Genomic DNA, 22,857 nt, shown 5'->3' on the forward strand with positions numbered 1-22,857 from the left:
TACAACTGTTATGTTCATGTTAGCACTATAAACAACTTACATTCATGTACCTCAGAAATGTGGATTTTCTAATAATGAGATATCAAAATAGCCCTCCCTTCATATTCTGAGGCAAATAGAATACCCAAAACTTCACAGCCAGCAGACCAGGCATTAAGCAAAGCATCTGTTATTTTGCTTTTACTATTTTGTTGTTGTTGTTGGTTGTTTTTAACAAGAAGAAAAGTTCCTGGCTTCTATTCTGTAATTCTTCTGGAATTCTGGTCATCGTTTTTCCTGTTGTAAGAATACAAAATGATACCAAAATATTTGTGTGATTTGCAGTGGGGGGTGGCTTACTTTTAAAAATTTTCAAGGCTTCACTTAGGTTGTTTAAGACTTTTAAAGTGTTTGAGTAACTTAAAAAGCTACTGCATGTTGAAACGAAACCAAGTATTGTGGGAAAAGACAAATACACTCTGTCTTTTAGTTCTTAACTGTGGTTCTTTCAACAAGTAGCATTGAAATAACCAGTTCTGTTTGAGTAGAAACTCAGAACTTCTCAATGTCATCATTTTTTAATGTTAATGGAATATTTTTAGCATATCTTTTTATAATGGATTTCCAGCCACAATATAGAAATAGAAAGATGTATACTTCTGTTTCTGTAAATGTAACCACTACAAATAGCAAGATTGTAGGCAAGTAAGCTGTTGAAAGATGTTTTTCAGCAGTCCAGGTACTTCAGAGATATGATGTGGGAAAATGTTTCTCTTTTTTTGCTTTTAATATGGCAACTTATTCAAATATACTGAAGTAGATTTGTATGCAAGAGAAAATTGGGAATTATTCTTTCTCTTGATTGTTGTTTCCTTTCTCTTTCATTTTAGAAAAAAGAAATCCACACAACGAAAAAGGTTAGTAACTTGTTAAATTTTGTATGGGTTTGTTGTTTTTTTTTTTTTTTTAAAGAGGGAAGGGGCAGAATCCAGTTTTCATATTTATTAAAGAATTAATTTCAGACACCCACAGAGCAAAGCCCCTTACATTTGTGGGAGCATTACCTTTTTATGTAGATCAGGGAGAAGGGCAGCAGGTCAGCAAGAGGTGAAAACATTGTTGGGTTTACGCTGCAATGTGAGTTATTATGTGGAACATTCCTATCTTATTTTCCAGACTTTCTGAACTATGTGGAAGTTTGTAAATACATGGTCATGAGCTCTTTGCTTCTGCCCTTCCTCTCGTCCCCATCCCCTGGGAAAAATTGTCATATTTTTGTGTCTATGATGTTCATCAGCATGGAAATGAAGCAGGGCTGAGAGTTTGCCTTCTTGTTTGACCAAACACTTGTGATTTCTAAATTTATTATCAGTATGAATTCAGTGAATTTTCACTCCTGCTTGTCCAAAGGTGAAGCAAACAGCAAAAGCAACCAGATTATGTAGCACAGAGACTGGAATTCCTTGTTTTGGGTAATACATTTTCTTGTATTAAACACAGCAATACATTTCACAGGTTATTATTGAGGTTGTATTGTTCAGCTTTCTGTGGCAAGAGTGAGCTGGATACTGCGCGCATACGTGCAACCCTTTGCCTAGAAGAGCCCAGTTTTGACTGAGCTCTTCTGTACAACCACAAATCTGCTGCTCATTTGCCACAGACTAGTTCTTGGCTTGCACGTAAAGGTTGATAAATACTGGAGTGGAGCTTGAACTTGGCTCTCCTCTTAAGCCCTCTGCCTTCTCTTCACCCCATCTGCCTGTTCCAAGAAGGAATACCTGACTTAAGCTCTGTAGAAGCATCAGACTCTGAAATGTTCAAGAGCCTCTCTGAAATAATTTCAAGTGAATTGTACTTCTGCAAAATACTTTGCAACATTCTGTCTCCAGGTCAGTGTTTACTGTGTGCTATCAGTGCCTCAAAGTCTCTAGGTACAGTACAAGTGCAATCCTACATATTAAATTGCTTCAAATAAATCTGCTGTTCAGATGGTTAAGGCATAGCTGCTTCAGACTTCTGGCACATTCAGAATACAAATGAAATAGTGTGGGTTTTTTGTTTTGTTTTTGTTTTGGGGTTTTTTTTTAGATGAGAATATAGGGTGGTAAGTGAAAAAAAATGCAAATTCTGCCAGAGTATCTCCCTTGGTAACACCACATCTTTCCCTGATACTGCAACCTCCCTTCTTTCAATACAGTAAACTGTGAAATTTGAGTGATTAAAATACAGGACAGTGGTAAGTGAAATTTTTCGGAAGTACTCTTTATTAATCTATCTTTGCTCCCATTAGGTTTATGGAAGTTTTAATCTCAACTTAAGGTAGGGACATTATTTGTACTTTTGAAAAGCCAGCTTCTATAAAGTAGGCTCTTTCAGGCAGGAATTCTACAAACATTCATGGAAGCAACACCTGGTACCTTAAGATCTCAGTTTTAATTGGAACCTCTGGGAACAGTCACAGAACAAACTCTAACAGACTAAGAACAAATATTTAAATACAGAAAATGTTAAAGCTAGTCTTTCTACTTAAATCACCCCCAAAAATGCAGTCTGCTTTTAATCCATTTGATTGTGAGTCTAGAAAGTTTCATTTGTGTTGAAACTGTCAGCTTTGGAAAGAGTGGTGCAGGAAGGAGATTTCATCTTAATTAGTAGTATCTGAAGCTGTAAGTTAGGTGTAGCCCTGGATGGTTTGGTGGAGAGATGCACTTGGGAAACTGGAAGAACATGAAATGATGACATGGATTTCATGGATGTCATGAAACAGATTCACATGGATTTGTGAATCTGTTTCATAGGCCTTCTGTCTGAAGGTGTAGTTGAAACTTCTAGAGATGGGTGTCCATCTCTCTTCTTAATCCAGCTATGCAGCATTTATGTTCTCTGAAGCGCAAGATCAGCATCACTGAATTTGAGAAAATACTTCAACTCTATAACCCAAGAATTTTCTGAGTTTTAGAGACCTCAGCTCTTAGTTTAGTTTTATTTTTAGTTTGAAATCATGCTGGTGTTTTTAAACACTGGCATCTTAATGAGTAAAAATGATAGACTTCATCTCCGGTTACAAAGTAGGAAATCAGTATTGGTGGAACTACATATGTATTTTCAATACATATGCTTAGCTCTGCCAGATTGTGAAATATTGTAATGTCAATAGAATCTTTTATTCTCCTGAATTTGAAAGACATGATGGGAGGGAGAAGAGAGGAAAAAAAAAAAACACCCTGACAATTAGTTTCTGTGTATCATCAGATGCTAGACATACCAGATTATTTGCTCCTCTTTCTATTTACTGAACTAGAGTGTCTTGACTGTGGAGTTATTTCGTGGTTTTGTGCATCTTAACCCTTCTGCTTTGTTGAGCAGACCTTTATTTTGTCATGGCCTAAGTCACATGCACAGTTTTTGGAGCTTACAAAATTGGGGGATTTGTGGCTCAGAGAGTCACTTCAATAACACAATTTCTTCTTCTCTCAGTCTTTGTAAATCCTGGGAGGTATTTAGAATGCTGCTTCGTCTGGCAGTAATAATACCTACTGCAAAAATCAGCATTCCTGCCTAACTAGGTTTTGCTTTTAATTGGTTGCTAACTTGATCCTCAGTCGAGCTTTCATCTTGCTTACTGGAAACCTTTTTGACAAGTGCATCTTGCATGTTGCTCGTTCAGATGTTATCTTTGCTGTATGCTTGTTGTATGATAAATGGTAAAATATGCTGTTCATAAAGCTTTCATTCCTAAATGCATTGATCAAAATCTGTTAGGTTTGCATTTTCCATATCCTTGTTATTTCTGATGTGAATCCACATGTTTTAGTACTTTGCCAGAAAAGCAGCAAGCATTTTCGGAAGTATGAAACCAGCACTGAGTACTCACTTTCTTTATCTGTACACAAAATGTTTCTTTTTCAGTGTAGTATTCCCTTTGTTGGCTCCTAATGGAAACTGGTGCCTCAATTTCTTACTTCATTAGGCTAGAATTTGTTGCTGTATTCATGTCTGTCTTTGTATTTTGAAGTACATGGAGTGCTGACTACAAAACCCAATGCTTACTGGCTAGCATTTGAAAGTAGTCAAGTTTCATCTTAAACTTCTATTACACAGTCAGGCTTGCAGCTAAGCACTTCTTTGGAAGATTGTATAGCTGGTCATAGTGGCAACGAAAGTATTTTTAATTTCTATGGCAGTTGCTAATAATGATCTATAACATTCCAGATACAGATATTGCTTGGCATACACCTAATTACTTTTACTCTATGACCAAAGAATTTTTGAAAGAGGAAGGCTGGTAGGGAAAAGATATTTAGCATAGTTAGTATACTTGAAACGGTGAGATGTGTGCTCAACTTGAGAGAGAATCAACTTGAGAGCCAATCACCATGGAACAGAATTAAGAAAAAGAATTGAATAAATTACTTCAGTTGGGCTTAATTTTTTTTTTTTTTTTTATAAGCTTGATTTGCACTGCTGACCCCAAAGTTTTGTTTTACTCTGTTAGTATACGTAGTTATTCTGCAGCTTAAAAGTTCAGAGTAATAGCTCTGTTTGCACTGTTAGAACAGGGCAATATTTTGTGAGAAGATTGGGAAAGGGTTCATGGTTTTAGTTGACTCCTTTTCCCCTAATGTATCTTAAAGTTTTGAAGGGGAAATACAAAGTAATGGAAAATGAGTTTATTCAAGTATAGTTGCATTATCTAAGCTTAGGACTAATTTTTTTGTACTTCTGTCAGAAACAGTACCATCAACCAAATTATCGTTATTTTGCTATGTGTGCCTCATAGTCAATATATACTGGGAAATCGAAGTTTGTAAGGCAGCGATACCTGAAGCTTTCTAGGCTTGCTGGAGTTTTAAGACTTGGAGATCACATTTTGAATGAAGTTAGTGTAATATTACTTGTGAGATTCTACTTTTTTCTTCATCTATACTATCATGGCATTGAAGTTGTGAGTACAGGGCTCCTGTGTTGCTTTGGTGGCAATACTGACATGATTTTGCTATGCGTTATATAGAAAGGCATTAAAGATACTGTATGGGAGATACAACTCCCATCTGCCTGGGACCTGGCTGTATTCAGGTGGTGTGTGCACAGCAGTGCAGCATAGGGTGTCAACAGGACCAGTGTTCAGCTGCTAGTTCAATTTTCTCAATTATATTCCTCTTCCTCCCATCTTCACCTATATAAAATAGTGGGAAAAGGCAAGCACTGATAGAGGACAGGCCCGTAAAGTATTTTTATTTCTGTACAGTTGTTAATGGAAGAAAGAATTTCTGTCACTGTCAACTGACACTCAAATGTTGTGTATTGAGGTAGGACAGGTTTTTTTGTTTTCTTTATGGCTACTACTGACTTCAAGTTAGTAGGGCTTTTTCCAGTCAGATTTGGAAGTATCTTTTCACCAACACTATAGGAAAATGGGATGCTTTTAATTAAGAACTAACATTTTATAGTCAATCAATCCTATCAGCAGCGTACCCTGTAGGACATTAGTGGCTGTTTCACTGGACTGCATCTTGCTAAATTCACAGTCTAGTAGTCTGGAGCTCATTTGTTAAAAATATAAATTACACGCAAATGAAAATATGACCTTTTCTCAGCACTGGCTACCTAAAAAGACTAGCGGATAGTCTTAATTTATTTTTTTCCTCTCTCTGGACAAGACATTGCTGATATTTTCCGTATGTTTTCTTTTTCTTATCTCAGGGCATTGCAAGTCCTATTGTATATAGATTCAGCTACAAGCAAAGAAAAAGGCTCAGCCTTTTTTGTCTCAGACTTGCATTATTTTTAGTTTTTCATAGGTCTCTTTTCTAGTATGTTTTCTTCCTTATGGTAAAGCCAGTTTCTTTCTGTTTTGTTAGTATCTTGCTCACCTTCTAACTCATAACCTTTCCAAATGACTTGTTGAAACACCAGCTGTAATTTAGTCTCTTGTGTATTGGTTCTTTGATGATGTGAAAAAAAAGAGAAATGTTTAGAAATATGACTTAATTACCGTGATATTTGCACATTGCCAGCATGAAAGCAGAGTTACCTATTCAGAATGTGCAACCCACAGATTTAATTTATTAAACTTTCTTGTAACTCCATTCTCCTTAAATGTGTGCATAAGATAGGAGAGGGAATGTTTTTCTTTGTTTCCCATTGAGCAATTTGCTTGATTTATAGAAAAGTCTGTGCTCTATTTTGTGTATTTGCTCGTTTGGAGTTTATAGAGACACTAGTGATTTGTTCCTTAGCCTCCCTGTGGAGTTTGTTCCATATTGCAATCTAATTCCATGTCCATGTCGTGCACTCCTGAGCTGTTAATTTGTGCATTTCGATGCAGTTTGTTTCATCGTGTTTTTGTAATCCAAACTGAATGTAATGAGCTGTGTGCTTTGGGGACCCAGCCTTGCCTTGCCAATTAGAACAAGTGGTTACTGAGAGCGAGCATGTTTTAAATAAAACATGGCACCTCTGCATGCGATCAGCAGCCTTCAGGGAATAAAAGAGGATATTTAACTCTTTCTCTCTGAGAAGAGTATCTCTTCAGTATCAGTGAGCACATTTTAGAAACAATTGGCTCCTTATTTTGAGAAGTAGGATGCAGATTTACGTTTCATCTTGCAAATAAAATTTAGTTTGTCATTAGAGATGTGTTATGCAGGGACTGCATGTGGAATATTTAGGAATGCACAGGGATATCTTTTGAGTTGACTGCATGTGCTCTAGGATTCTAATTACTAATGCCACATGAAAATTGTACAGGGCTGGCAGCTGACCTTTCTCTTTCTCCTTGTACTGCTGTGCAAGGAGTGCCAGGTGGTAACAGTGCTAGCTTCAAAATGTATATTACAAGGGAAGGAATCTAGAAATAACACTTCCTAAATAAGAGTACTGAGCTTATACGCTACGTGGCTTTGAGGAAGCACTCATTGTTCTACCACTTCCAGGTAATCCGGAAAGGGTACCTCTATGACCATCAATATTTGTGATTGTTGCAAAAATTATCGAGTATTCTACTGGTCTTTACCTTAATCAAACTTCCTGGTGAGTTCAAGCAAAATACAATGGTTTTAGAAGTTTACTTTGCAATTCTTGCTTGCGTTCCAGCCCCAGCATTTCCTTTTATCTCTCTTCACTCAAACTTTCACATTCTAGATGGTTGTACAACTTCAAAGGAAGAAGTTACTGTCCACCAACAACCCTCAGTGAAGGACGCTGAGAAGGAATTTAGTGAACAGTCACAGTGATTGACTTGGACAACATTTCAGTAGTCCTTGCGTACACAAGCAAGGCAAGACCAAGAAAAACGTTTTGGCTCAGCAGCTAGGTGTAAGGGAAATACAGCTGTTAAAGGTGATTTAAGCTGTTAGGTAAGCAGGTGTACAGGACAAACGTGACCTGGATAATAGAACCCCATGTAACTGATGGCTTTCAATTGCCCATCTATTTTATATGAGATAATTGTGATTAGCATCTAGGCAGCTAGCCAGGAACTTGAGACCTGATTTTCTTTTCAGAGTCAATGAGCATTTCTTTGTGATATGAAACAAGTTGCCCTTTTTAATTTTTTGATTATTTTTTTATTGCTTTCCTTCCACTTCTGTTCCTCATCAGTTACTGAGTGATGATAATATTTCCCTGCTTCACTGGGCTGTTTGTAAAGATAAAATGGACATGATAATCAGTAGCAGTGGTCATTTAAGGAGCTGAGATAAATCTAGAGCCCTGTCTTGGGGGAAAAAAAAAAAAGTCATTCTGAGGAATAATATCTGTATTTTGCTCTTCCCAATCAGCTTGAAATAAGCGTGTCATTAGCACATACTAGATTAAAATGCGAATTGGCTGTCCTCAGTCAAAGCCTTCATGCTCAGTAAATTGCCCAGACTCTGGCATAGAAGCTTGTTCCTCTCGTATGTAATACCGATTCACACCACCATCCCCCAGCTCTAACGTAGCATTAGTGATAGTGCAGGAAATGAGTGTAACACATTAGTCTCAGATTGTATGAAGGAGGAAAGGCAATCTTATTTTGGAAAAACTGTATTTAATTTGATTTTGTCTATTTATGCTTTTACACCTGTATACTTATCCCCAAGATGCATGTCCCAGTAGCTTGGCCAACATCATCTCTGTGTGACACACAGAGCAAGGAGTTCTGGCTATTGAGCTCTTGCTATGACAAGACAATTTTTGGACCTGGCTGTTACACCTTTGAAGAATGGATGCTGAGAGGGACCTTTTTGCTTCTTTATGTTGTCTTAGTCTTCATGAGTCTTAGGCAAAATTCTGAAATTTCAGTTCTCTTCTTTCTCATATGTGGCAATTCTATAGTTGCAGTTCTGTTCGTCTTGACACTTTAGTTCAGTTTATTTCTCTTCTAAAATTGAATAAAATCACATTGTTGCAATTAATGCAGAACATTTATTTTAAAACTTTTAATGCTCTTTCTAGTAGAGCCTGCAAACATTACAGTCATTCTTTTTTCATACCAGTCTTAATATATCTATTACAAATCTTGTATGTTCTCACAAAGTTAGTCACCAGAGGGCAAACTGCTCATGCAGATTTAGTCAATACAGCTTGCATTTTGGGTTTCCTTTCTGTTTGTTTTGGGTTGTGTTTTTTTTTTAACATTGTCTATGAATGAGTTTACATATAACATGAACTACTTGGAAAGTGAAGAGCAGGAATCTGGCTTGGATCTTAATTATGAGTAGGTGAATCTCCATAAATGGGGGCTAGGGAATCCTGTGCTGGAGATCTCTAAGCCTGTAGGACTGTAGATAAGACCTTTCTTGAAAAGCTGTCCAGAATAACTGCATCTCTAGTAACAGAATGTGTAAGACTTTGTTCCTTTCCTTTGCAGAAAGCATAGACTGTTGACTGAATCTGGCACTGAAGATTTAAGAAATTACAAGACAGGTTGTGGTGCTGTAATAATTAATCGAATATGTGTGCGTTATAACTGTCTTTTAATTATGCTAAAAGGATTAAAGAGATTTTATGCTAAAGGATTAAAGCATGAGAGTACTGGCCTAATCTCCTGGTTTAAATCACAGGTCATTAAATATTATCTAGATAAGCTCCATTAGGTGAAAATGTCTCCTTTACACAGATACCCTGTACTGAAGCGAAGATGCTGGGGGTTCTGCACGCACCGTGGGCACTAGTATATCTAATGAATAACCTCCCTCACTATTAAGTAAGAAATAGGTACACATTTTTAATTGCAACACTACAAGGATGTTTCTGCAGAACTGTACTCCGTCATTGTACTGAACAGGAAGTAATATAGGACATTGTCATGACTTGTATCTTCTTACTACGGCATTTGCATATTGACCTGAATAGAGAATAATTATTTTCTTTGTAGAATTTCTTTAGAGAAGTAATTAACCCCCTGTGGTTCAAGAAAATAAGTAATTTACCATCTTGACATTTCTGTGAGTCGAGGTGGTGATATTCTTGTTCACTATACATAGATAAGTATCTAAAGCACAAATGTCAAACATCCACAGGTATTAGCAACTTTGAGAAGCCATGGGACTGTAGTTGGTCCTTAACCTCCTTTCCCCAAAGCCTATCATTTTAAGATGCCTTAAACACTGGAAGTACAGATCTCCCTGCCCTGACTGAATGGCAAGGGTACTGAATGCTTCTGCTAGCGGGGAGCCAAGAGTACCTGTTTGAACATCCTGAAAATAAGTAATGAGTAGGAAGAACTAACATAAGTTACGTAGGAATTCTGTGGCAGAGGCAGCGCGTAGAATTTAGTTGTTTCTGATTTCTGTTCAGAATTTTCCTGGGGTTTAAAATGAAGTCAAGAGTCTAGCAGAAAGAGCTTTGCTTTCTGGAAAATTCTGATTGCACATTTTGAACTTCTTTTATTCTATCCAGTAAGCAAGTTAAGGGTCCTCTAGAAGTGCTGTGATTGTTTGCATGCATTATGAAAATAATTTAAATAGAGGTAAGATCAGAAGTGTACAAAAATGGTTAGTTCATACGCTTTCCAATTTCAGACTGCTTGACTTCTGAAGCTTAGTGTGGGATTTTACCATCCCATAATGCCACCTCTGATCCTTCTGGTATAAATAAATTCAGTTAGTTGGAACTCGGGCTGTTACTGGGCCAAAGCATTTGGAAACCATGAGTCTGGAGAGTCAATTCTGAACTGTTTGGCTTCAGTCAGGCCACAAGTTGGATGCTCTGTCTCGCTTGTGATCAGAAGTGCTAAGTCTCAACAAGCAATCTAGCAATAGTCTACAGAGTAGCTCTTAGTAATGATCTTCAGAGCATAATGTAAGACTTTGCTTTAAGACTTCTCATGGGACAAAGCTGGGGGGAAGCTCTGGTTTATATAATTTTAGCTACGAATGTTACCCACAGCATGGCTGTTACTTGTATAAGTGAACATGCAAATTTCACTGTGAACAAGGTTAATGAACTTAGTGTATAAGGAGGAAACCTTGAAGCTTTCTAAACTTTGTGTTTATGTACATTTATGTATATTAGCAGTTAAGTAACATTGGTAGCATCATAATTTGATCTCAGTTGCTAAGTAACAGGACCTTTTATATTTTGGGATTGGGCCATTTCTGCCCAGCTTTTTGGGAAAAATCCCACGGAAATGGGGAGCTGTAAGCATTAAAAATGCAAAAATAAACTTGTGCGTCTTGAATACTTTAGGCTTGCTCAAACTGGACTTGGTATTCACTTGCTTTTAGTTAAATTCTTTTTATCTAAAATAAAAGTTGGCTAAATAAGCAATAAAGAAAACTGTGTATAAATAATCCTAGAAATGCAGAAGCATGTAACGGGTGCAGATATCTACCCTGTTGACAAAGGTAAGTTAATGTTTTAAAAGGCCTCATGTAGTCTTTGTTCTGCACCGTTTCTGTTAAGTGTCTGTAACTATTATTTTAAGAGAGTTAAAATGATTGTATAACTGGAAACTGTAGGGGTTTCATGTAAGATATAAATAGGAGTCACATCCAGAGGTAGCTGGATGGGTTCCGTTATGAGTAACTTTGGTTGTTTTTTTTAATTGGGCCCTTGAATTTGTGAGCAACTGAACTGAAAAAAAAGTGTCTGAATCTGAAGTCAAGATGGCTGGCAACAATATTCAAATCAATGTATCTTGGCTGCTGTAGCAGGTGCATTTTGCTCTGTCTCTTTTTCTTTTCTTTCTTTCTTTGGAAGGATCTTTGTGTGTCTCAGGTGGGAGAAAATATTTAGGAATATTCATCAAACATGTTTAGAAATGCAGGGTGATGAAGTCTTTTGTAACAGAACCTGTTTTTCTTGGTGGTAACCAAAAGAGCTTTTTTGATGTAAAGGTCAGATTTCATGTATTTGTTCCCACTTGAGCTCTTTTTGACAGAATGAAAGCTATTTTGCTCTCAATTTATAAGATATTTACTGTGAGTTAGTACTGCATAAATATCTGACATTGTGAGCAGCTCTGTTCTGCTGACCATGCCCTAGTTTATGGTGAAAGGAATTTTAAGATATTTATTGGGGCCTTTTCTGTAGGTACCATGGCAAAGTGCACAATGTCCATTTGCAGGGGAGTAGAAGGAATAGCTTTGTTTGTAACTTGAAACTGTTTTCTACGCAGCAAGGTACACTATTTAACTCCCTACTGAGAGAAAATGAGTAGTCAGTTGTGACTCTTTCCATACACACACCCGAACCTGAGAAATTACAGCGTGCCTTAACGTACAGGGGAGTAAAATTTATGGCTCACTCACCTTTGACTTCTGACAATGTTGTCAGTAGGACTTGAGAGTGTATCTCCCTTAGAGGGCTCCAGAAAATGAAGTACTAAACCTTGTATATTGTTATGGCAGCTTGTTTTATCTTTAGGCTTACCAAAGTATTCAAATGAGAGTCTAGCTCCTTTTTATAAAAACAAAATGTTAAGCAGATAACGTAATTTATGTCAATACAAGTTCAAGATACTTGTGAGGGGTGAGAACAGTTTTTAACCCTTAATGCACTCTAGTAAAATTAATCAGAATCTGTTTTATGGATTTTGGTAAGGGTTTGGTTAAGAAGAAAACTTTGAAACCATTCTAGATGTATCAAAATTTGAAGCAGGGTTTTAGTATCTATTTACCCATATAAATGTGCATACAGGTGACATTTTATGGTTTGTGTTACTATTCAGAAGCCTTGCATCTTAGACTATGCTTGAGTAATGTCAAATTAAATGCTCTTATCTACACAGGGTTTTAAATATTGTTCTTCGGTGTGTAGAAAAATACTGATTTTTTTTTTTTTTTTTTTTTTAAATCATTTTCTCTTCCCTATGGTGTTGTTCCACAACAGTCAGGAATAAAGTAAAGCTGTCTTAATCTGGACCATATTTTTTGTGTGTATATGTATTTAGTGGCAAATAAACCAAAATGTTGTTGTATGTTTATATTAACATATACACATGTATGTATATGTTCTTTATTTTTACAAGTGTGTATGTTCTCTCTGGATATGTGCTCTGTATTTTAGATAAATGCTCTGAAGTGGTTTTTTTTACTCTGTATTTTATGTTAAATATTTCCCATTATGAAGTTGCTTCACTTTTTAGAACTTGATGTTGTCATGTTCCTAATCAAAATAATCCTTCAGAAATTGGTAGACCTCAGTGATTTGCCAAACCGGTGTATGTTCTTTTGAATTGACTAGCTTTTACCTGCCAGATGCTACAAAGAAGCAGATGAGGCGTGATGTTGTAAAAGTTGCTGACTAAACAGGTGTATAGAAATACTAAACTACCTCTCGTTAGAGTAACCTCTTCTGGAAGTGCAGAGAAACTGTTTTATTAATCTTGTTTTCTTTTAATTACTTTAATGATTAACATGTAATCACAAAACAGGAAGAAAGACTATTAGCTTCTTGACCTCTTTGCTTTAATTTATAAACAGGGGTGTTGGGAAGGAATATAATTCAGGATATTCCTTCCTGCATGATATTCCTGACAGTCTGAAGCAGTCATTTTTACTAACCATGGTAGCCCTTCTAAGTAAATACAAAGCATATCTGAAACTAAAAAAAAAAAATAAATCTAAAATATCCAAAGCATTTGAGGTAACTTTTTATTTAACCAAGTAATCATTTTTAAATTCCTGTTTTTGTGAACTTTCTATTAAATTCCAGTTTGCATTCAGGTGTACTTGTAAATTGAGTAGACAGATAAGCTAGCAAAGAAGTGTCCCACAAAACAAGAAAAATACTAAGCTTAATTATAAGAGTGTGTAGATATAATTTTTTGAATTAACAAAAAGTGCTAAATTTCATGTTTAAATGTGAATAGTGATTGAGATGCAGTCTTTAAACTTGATTATAAAACACTTTTGTTTAAATGAGTTGTTTGTAAAACAGGATTAGAGTAACATTTATGAAGTTTTTAAAATGATTTCTAGAGCTGCGGGGCTAGAACCATTTTTCTTCCTTTTCTCCTTTCCTAGCTAAGAAATTCAAGACCTGAAAACTAAAGAAAAGCATAAGCCAGTGTGAGATTGTATTATTGAGCAGGGGAAGAAAACCCGTGTTCTTCACTAAGTCTGAGGCTGAGTAGCTGTAGAATCTGTGTAAGCATCTAGCTGCAGTGGTTGAGATGCTTGCTGGTTTCTACCCAACCTCCCTTGTTGCTTAGCCAAAAGGAAGCTTTGGCTTTTAGACTCTCAATGGAAACCCTTAAGCACACAGCTTGGCATATGTGTGGGTTACCTTCTGCCCTCTTTGGTTCCCTGTTTTCTGAAAGGCTAAGGGTTAGGGGGGATGGCAAGTTACAGTGGTATGGCATTCACTGTGTCCTAAACCTTGACTTTTCTTTCTAATGCCTTGTATGAGAAAACTCTTCTGTTCTGTATTATGCCTCACACTGTGTACAGCAAAAGGCTGTATCCTAGTGGGCACCTTTACAAAACGCATATCTGGGTTAATGAAGGAAAAGTTTCCTGACTTTAGACTGTACCATAGCTTGCAGTTAGTGTGGCTGAGTGAAACTAGTAACAAATTACTGTCATAGCTTTTTTTGTTCTGTACTTTTCTGGCTCTCAAAGTACAACTTTCCTTGCTAAAACCTTTCTGTGGTAGTATTTAGTATCATTTATTAAATAGAAGCTTAATATGGAGTTGAATTTCGTGGTTAACTGCAACTCATTTTCTGCCCTTTGCTCAAGGGAAAGCAAGTAGGAGGCTTCCTGCCTCTTTTTCCAGTTTTACTGCTGATTAGGGAAACTGAGACTTTAAAAGTCGGGTTTTTTTCTGCTATATAAGTTTGTGCAGCAAGGTATTAACAATCTTTTGGTTGTGCCCTGGTCTATTAGCAGGAATATACCATGGTACAAGAATGAATTTGTTGAAAATTTTATGCTTCCATGACCTATTGTAGAATGTTTTCTTGCTGCAGGGTTATTAAGTCATTTTTCATCTTCTCTTAAATTAACATTGACGTTCTATTACTGAATTTGTTCTTGTCTTCAGATTGGAACATAAAGGAAAAAAAACTTATTGCTAGAATATTAAAATTAATTATTTGATAAACAGTACCTTGCTTGAAGTAGAATTCTCCTAGAAAGATTGTAATGTAAGATCAATCTCTGCTTTAGATTTGCTTTCATGTATGAAAAAGTACTTTTTGGAGCATTCAGAGCATCAGGAGAATGCAGGAAGGATTAGTTGAAATCACAGTGAGAATGGGCAAAGTGCAGAAGAGAAACCCCATGTCTGTCCATGCCAGTACTGCAAGGGATAGTAGCTGTTCAGAGTGTTCTGCCTTAATACCTTTTCAATAAATGCCTTGTGACACTGCTGTTTGGTGATGTGAATTTCATGTGATAATGCAGAGAGGTGAGAAGGCTGTTCAAAATTAAATGTTAGTCTTGGTGGTTGGAGATTTTTGTTAGCTTTGAAAAGAGCCTTTTGCAAAACTGGGTGCCAGTTTGGAGCAGGCAGGTTGGGAGGTGGCATTTTACAAATATTTTCACTGCAGATTTTATCTCTGATTCAACTTGTTTCAACTGTAAGTTACTGATAATGAATTTCTGTTCACTTGTGGAAGACAAATTTGCCAGGTTTTATTTAGTACTTTTATCAAAATTTTGGAATACTCCAAATGAAGCATTTGCTTTTAACTTTAGGAGCAAGGTAGGTCCATAGAGGTACAGCTAGAGTGCTCAGCAGAACCAGTAAGGTTGGAATTGCTGAAGTGGGAAGAAATTCCTTGTTTTGCCTTTAAGATAATTTCATCACCCTCCTTGGAGACGTAGAGTCCTTCAAAGCTTAGGCATAAGGTGAGCTGGTGTTTGACAGAAGTGGTGCAGCACAGACTTCTGCCAAGAGGGATGATGTCTTAATAATTCACTAATTAACAACCTTCAGTTTTCTAAGCGTTTTTAAATTGTTGGTTTCAGAACCTTTTACGTTCATCAGGGAAGTGATGATTTGCATTTACCGTTTTGTGTTTGTTCAGGTTTGTTGTTTTGTTGGTTTTTTTTTTCTCTCCTGCTGGGATGGAAATGATACCCGAGGAAAAAGAAAATTATCCTTGTTCTCTGGGACAGTTGTGGGTTTTTTTGCTGGAGTTTTTTATAATGTCTTGTCTTTCACTTGCTTTCTTGTAGAGTGGCAGCAGAATCAAAAAAGGGTATTTTTTTAACACATTTGTTTAAAGTTCATGCCTTCAAATTACATTCATCTGGCTCATATATAATAAAATTAATGTAGAATTCAGTAGTTTTGTGTCTAAACCATTTTAAATTGATGCAAAGTGCTGGTTAAAGTAGTTATACACTGGCCAAAGAGTTGAGATATGGAAGTTAGGGTTAGAGCTAGCTTCTTTCTTCTAACCTGTGTTGCTGAAAATTAGATCATGAAAGGGATAGTTGGAAACTTTGCTGTCAAAAGTCCGTGTTGTGTGTCTCATCTGGTGGGACTGACTCTTGCTGTAACACCATTTATGAAGAAGAAAGCTTTGGTTTGTTGAACGCCATAAACTAGTGAAGTAAAACCAGTTTTGCTCACCTTGTCTGCAAATGATACAGGATTTCTGATCTACTTCTGGCATTTGATGTGTGCTACAGAAATTGCTTTGAGGATGAAAGGCAAATAAGTTAATGGAATTGCTTCATCTTTACTGAAAACAAAGGAAAAATTATAATTTCCCTGATGCTTACCAAATGAGATACCAAGACGTATAGAAATATACTTAAAATCTGAGTATTGCTCTGAAAGCAAATAACATTTTTTCCTCCATTTTCATGTCAAACACCATGATATTTTTGTACTTGAGCTGTTTTTAGTCCTAGAGGCTTTTAGAGAGCTTGTAGAATAAAAACATTAGGTTGGTGCATATGTTAGCTTACCAAAAAAAATGTGAAAGACACAGATGTGAGCTTTCTAGGGTTAAAATAAGTGAGGGTAAGCCGGATCTTCATGATCTTTATTTATATATTTAACTTCCTCCTCACAAGAAGTGAGACCTTCACTGGATGCTCAGGGTAGCTTAGCTCCCAATAGACTTAAAGAATCTGAGATGTGTACCTTGCTGTAGAGCTGCTTTCTTTTCCAAGTATTCTTACGTGGCTTTTGCTGACTTCTCTCATAGGCTGCAGCTTTTGCCTTAGACAGGCCATAGGCATGAATGGTCCCAACTCAGAACGTTGGGTTTTTTTTTTTTCTTTTTTCTTTACTTTTACTTTTTTTTTTTTGTTTTAAGATTTGTGTGAAAATTCAAATTACTCAAATTTATCTACAGAAATGAACAGAAGACAGTGGGTATCTGTTTGAACAGCAAAGTCTTCATTAAATAAGGGACTGAGTTTGGCATCTCTGTGTTCCAGACAGCAACGGTTTGTGCTGCCAAGTCTACAGGTGTCCACTGGAAAAAGTTCCCTTAAGAGTTCTTTCTCATGTTCTTGTCCACCACCACCACCACCCCCCCCCACGCCCACAGTTTTTTCTTCCTCATCTGATTCAGAAGATGAGTGATAGATACGAATCTATCAGTGTGGTAATAGCTTACAGAATGCTATGCAACGAAGTTAAAGCATCTGTATCTCTGGCAGCTTTCTGCAAAGCAGTTTTAATCCCTAGGGTGTGATACGTTTGCTGTCTTGTATGATCAGGGGTAAGTGTTCCTTACAAATTAGGCATTCTGTGGTAACCTCTATAAATTCTTGAAATCAAACCTACAGTGTTCAAGAATTGAAAAACCAATATTATGAAGCTTCCCCAAGAAGCAGATGTGCATTAAAATGTTAAGCTGCATGCTCCTAGTGTTTTTCACTGAGAGAAAATAAGTGAAACGTTAACAGTTTTTATACTTTGTTAAGGTGATAAGTCATTTGTGATAACGCTTCTCTCTTTCCCCTGTCATCTTCTTCTGTATAGGTAAATGTGAGCTGCATTTTTGAAGGCATTTTCTGCATTTGTGCTGTCTGGTGTTTAAATTGATTAGGCCTTTTCTTGTAACTCTTATAATGAGGTTTCAAAACTGTTTTAGTTTCTTATCAAGGCTTTCAGGTATGTTCGTGCTTGAAATGAACTGTTTATGAGTAGAGTAAATACATATTTTTTTCCTATATGTATGCTTATTACTTTTCCAAAGGAACTGAAAATTAATCTTAACTGTAACCTGGCAATGTTGTGTATGTGTGATACTGGCCTCATCCATGATTAAAAATTTAGGGTAAGGTTAAGTCGCTAGGTACTGACCAAAAATGAAAGTTGCAGTAACTAAATGGAAGGGAATCCATAGAGGAACGACATTCACTTTTGAAAATTTTTATTATTTAATTTTTATTTGTGTTCAGTAGCTTGTGTCTGGCTCCCCATTATGCTTTGGGGAGTCACAGCTGTATCTTCTCTTCTGCCAGTACCCAGTGAAGTGGATATGCAGGGCTCCATCTGTTTTCAGTTTCAGAAAAGAGTGTAAAATAAAGACAAAAGTTGGAGAATTCATATTAAGTCTTAGGATTTGGTCTAAACACCTTAAAATTGTTGTTTATTTATAGTATGCCACTATGTCATGCTACTCCTGTCAAATTTCTTGAAAGCACTATGCAATAGTGCTGCACTCAGTTGTGTGGGGTTGGCAGCTGGGTTGGGAAATTACACTACTCTTTTGGAACCCATCAAAGCTATTCAGTAAGTAGTAAATTTAAGAATAATTGAGTCTGCAGGAGTTGGTGGTACCATGTGATACCACTGATGAAAATTTACTAGCAAGCCTGAAAAAATTCTTTACTCTGTAGTGTTCTAGTCACCATAATAAATCTTCCAGATCATCTTCAGTAAAAACAATGATAGAAACTGGATGCTAATTTCAGTCTCATTTTACAATGACAATAGCATTTATGGAATTTTGTTGTGTGGCTTTTCTACTATTTAGGCAATTGGCTCTGTAATTTCTGTGTGTTTCATTCAAAAGTAGAGCTGTGTAATGCACAAAGATAAGTGAGGATTCACACTCTGAGCTCAAGTGTGACAGCTAGGAGATGGGCAATGGGAAGCTGAGGCCGCTGGAAGGGGGAACACAGCCAGGGTTCTTGCAGCAGGAAGAATCCTGTATTTCTTGAAATTAGATATTCATTGACAGTGGCAAAAACTTCCATGCACAATAAAATTGTGAATGTTGAGTGAAATTTTAAAAAGTGTGTGTGTGGGGGTGGGTTGTGTTTAATATATTTTATTTTTAAAAAATTAGTGTATTAAATGACTAATGGATCATAGATACATTTGCATTTTTAGTGAAAAACGTTTAAGAAATTTTTGCCTAGCTCTTGTCTGCTCTGGAGCATAAATAGCTGAGTTATATTTACTTTTGGGGCTCAGAGGCACAGGGTGGATTTCTTTAACATTGAAAGGGGGAGAGGGGAGAGAGGCTTCATCAGAGCTCAGTCTGTGGTGTTATCTTGCTTACAAACTGTTCTTATCATTGGCACAGTTCAAAATAATGTGTTGAGCATGCCTGAAATGTGTCCTCTACTACTTCAGCAGTTCTAGGTAGAAAATACCTCTCTTGCTTCTAGTGAAATAATAATTGATCTACTACACTGGATGTGACAGTGAATGAATGGGAGAGGAAGAGGTGAAAACAGAAAAGGGAAGGTGACGGCATCATAATGCTGGAGACATTTGTAAAAGATTATTAGGTCCATTGATGCCCTGTTCTGTGTCAGGGCCATAGTAGAAGCTATTGACTCTTGCGCAGTTTCCATTAACCAGATTTTTCTCAATTTAGGAAGCTTCTTAGTAGAAATGCAATTTGTTAACCTGACACAGACCTTTCCCTTTGCCTTTGTTGAATTGGTGTAAGGAAATTAATTTCTATCAGATGCTTTATTCAGAGTTTTAGTTCAAGTTCTTTGAAATAAGTTTCCATTTCAGTTGCCTTAGGAAACCAAACTGAAAATTCCTGCAGAGAGTTCTGTTCGGTGCTGTCTCTAGCATGCGTTTATTCTTCTGTGTGTAAATATAAGTCCTAGCTGCTAACAGGTTTGCTCTTCTGGAAGGTACAGTTCAGATGTAGAATGTAGATGTACCTTGCAGAATTGTTTAGTGAAACAGTAAAAAGAATTAAAAAAACCTGCAATTCCTATTTGCATGAGAACCTCAACATACAATATTAAGTTCTCCTTTATGAAAATCTCCTATCTGCAGACATAAATAGGCATAGTTCAGAGCAGTTTTCCCATTGATGATGATGATATTATAATGAAAACTGTACATCTTACTTTTTGGTTTTGAGCAACAGATTAAAAGATAAACTTACACAACTTTTATAGCGTTTAAATTCATTTCACAGTACTTAAATGCTCTCCTATCCAGTATCCATTTGCTTTTTGCATCCTCCTTTTAGTCTTTTGTGAATTTCTCATTTAAACCATCTCACTTTTTCTTCAGTTCATACATGGCACTTTGCTTTATTCATTGCACAGTACAAAAATTGTTAAGATAAGAGTTGACAAAATAAGCTAAGAAATACTGAAACTGTACGTTTATAAAGTGTTGTTCCAAAAGTGAAGTTTTCATTAGCTGAAAAATGAGAATAGGGATGGTAAAGGTGGCATCAGTCACTGTCAGCATAGATGCAATAAATCCCAAAGCAAGACGGTAGCTCCAAAGAGTAATAGCGGAGTTGAGTCTTGCTCTTAACTGTGCTAAACAAAATGAATGTGTGGTTAATATTATCTATAAAATATTTTCTCTGTGAAGAGAAGGAAACAAATGCCTTTGCCCATTTTGAAGACCAGAGATTCTTATACATACATTTGCTTTAATTTATCAGTTGCCATACCCTGGTATGGAACATAGATTACCATTTGTCTTGAAGTGTAAACCTGCAAATAATTTGTTTTGGTGAAAGCCTTCAAATCTTCAAAAATATGTGGAGCTTATACTCCATATACTTTTAGTGCTTGTCAGTATTACAAGAAAAAAAGTGAGAGTTTCCAGTGCAGCGGATGTGAAACAAAAAATACATGAAATCCTGTTTCAACAGGAGAGTGTAAAGAAAAGGGGAGCAAGGTAAAATTCATGAGAGAAACCAAACAATATCATGTGGTATCGAGGAGGAAAAATTCAGACATTGTTTAAAATGAACTCTCAGTACTAAATGATTTTGATTTTTTTTTTGTTGTACTTACTTTATTACAGAATGTTGTAAGAACTGCAAATACTCCTGCCTGAAGTGTTTCAAGTGTGTCTATCTGTATTTAAATATCTATAGATTCACACTTTCAAGGTGTTGGCAGGCCTTCATGTTAATGTTCTACCCAGCAAGAGCACAGGTGCTGTTTTCATTCTCTGTGGCATTGCATGATCTTCTGGAGGATATTGTGTTCCTCCATGGCTGTGTCTGTTTCAAACATGGTGTTTTCATAGTGTCCTGGAATGCTAGTTTTGTTGGCTTGTATTGGGCATTTTTCTAATGAATTTTCTAATTTTTGTGTTGGGCATTTTTCTAATGAATTTACCTCCTTCATATGGCTTTTTGTTTCACTTACAGTTCACCTTACCATAATGCCTAGAACTAATTAAGCAATGTGATTAACATCTGTTATGGTTGGTTTGGTTTTTTCCCATGGTAAATCCTGTAGGGCATTTAAGCACATCATTTTATTCTCTTCTTTATGTTTATGTTAGTGAAAGCCAGATAAGTACACCTTGCCTTTAGAGGAGATACTGATAACATTTCCAGTGGTTTTAGTTTCTGTAGGAATTCATTACACAAACTTGAATTGACTGTGGGGAAGAGTGCTGGTGAGCTTCACCTTTGCTTTAGGCAGTTTGTGGTGTGGCAGTTCACTGCATGGTTCTCTTCAAATGCCTTCTAGTGCCATGTTGATAGATAACTGGGTTTCAGCAAGGTCAGAGATCTCATGTGAATTTCCACTCTGAGAAGCCAGTATAGAGATATGGACAGGTTTCATGTGCTACTCCCACTATGATGATGACTGCTATATTCGGCACTCATAGTTACCTGAGGGTTTGGAACATCAGCATTGCTGCAGAGCACCTAGAGTATGACAAAGGTGAATGTAGTTGAGCGAGATCATCGCCATCAGAAGAAATGTAGCTTCCCCTTATGTCACCATTTTTTAGAGATCATGTTTACATGTAGGTGTTGGTATATAGATCATTGTCTCCTGTAAACTGACAGTAAAAGATCATCCATGATTGATGTCATGGTTCATATGCTGTCCAAATCTTTTTGTTTGTTTCTATTCTCAAACAGTAGCGTCAGGAATACAGTCTTACTGCTGGCACATAGCTGTATCAGCAATTGGTGAGAACAGCTTTACACAGAGAGGGATTCTTCATTATTGGTCAGACTGCTATATATTTCACAGGAAAGGTTGAAGTTGGAAGGAACATCTGTAGGTCAATTGTTGCAATCTGATGCAACACCCAGGACTGTGTCCAGACAGCTTTTGAATATCTCCAAGGATGGAGGCTTTGCAGCCAACCTGGGCAACCTGTGCCAGTGCTCAGTCACTATCACAGTGGAAAAGGTGTTTCCTGGTACTCAGATGGAGCTTCTTGTGTTTCAGTTTGTGCCCGTTGCCCATATTTGAAGGAATGTGGTTGCCAGTGAAGGGGCAGGATGAGCAGGTGGTCTAAGATAAGTATCCTTGCTGTTCCAAAATAAATGTTTGTGAAGAAGGAAAAATATAGTTAGTCTTAATTGTTCCAGTTGCTTAAAGGAATATTTATTGCTTCCTGGGGCAATTGTGTGTTGAAACCATTATGGGGAGTGTTTTAAAAGTTCTGTTTGCTTTGACACAATCATGTATCCAAACGCATCAAGGTATACTAGCCAAATATATCCCTGAATATTCTTTCTATGCTGCATAGCAGTATTTCTTTTCACCTAACTTTTTGTGTCTTAGAACTCACTGAAGCAAAAGTGTAGTTCCTGACTGACATAAAAGTTTGTTGTTTCTTGAGAGTTTGGGTGTTAAATATCACATGATAGGAAACACAGGAGAATTTGTTTTCATGGCTCCCAAAATGCAGTAATTTGAATCAGGAGTAGTTTTACTTGAGGTTTTAATAACAGTGAACAACTTTTCATCCTCTGTACTATTTACAGGCATTTGAATACATTAAATCAAATAATTAGGCTAGCTGTAACGATGTATTTCTGAAGCTGTCTTCATTTACATACCATTATTGTGATATACACCATTAACAAGTTGTAGCTTGCCATAAGGCAAGCAGTTACTTTGAGTAAAATCAGTATTTGATCTAGTTCTCAGTATTGTAATTTTTCCAAGCTGAGGATTAAGGGAGTGGAACATCTCCCTTATGAGGAGAGGCTGAGGGAGCTGGGTCTCTTTAGCTTGGAGAAGAAGAGACTGAGGGGTGACCTCATCAATGTTT

The 22,857-nt window shown here is 36.7% G+C and overlaps 1 protein-coding gene across 2 annotated transcripts in view; it reads left to right on the forward strand.

Annotated features, from left to right (window-relative positions):
• The window catches only part of ZFAND3 (zinc finger AN1-type containing 3), a 142,386-nt gene that overhangs the window by 32,897 nt on the left and 86,632 nt on the right, over window positions 1–22,857 (forward strand). For both annotated transcript variants that reach the window (XM_065680018.1, XM_065680019.1), the window contains exon 3: window positions 870–896. In XM_065680018.1, coding sequence (XP_065536090.1) covers window positions 870–896 — 27 coding nt within the window. The remainder of the gene's footprint in view (window positions 1–869; window positions 897–22,857) is intronic.

The sequence above is a fragment of the Lathamus discolor genome, chromosome 5 (genome assembly GCF_037157495.1).
Source record: "Lathamus discolor isolate bLatDis1 chromosome 5, bLatDis1.hap1, whole genome shotgun sequence".
In the NCBI taxonomy this organism is placed as follows: Eukaryota; Metazoa; Chordata; class Aves; order Psittaciformes; family Psittacidae; genus Lathamus; species Lathamus discolor.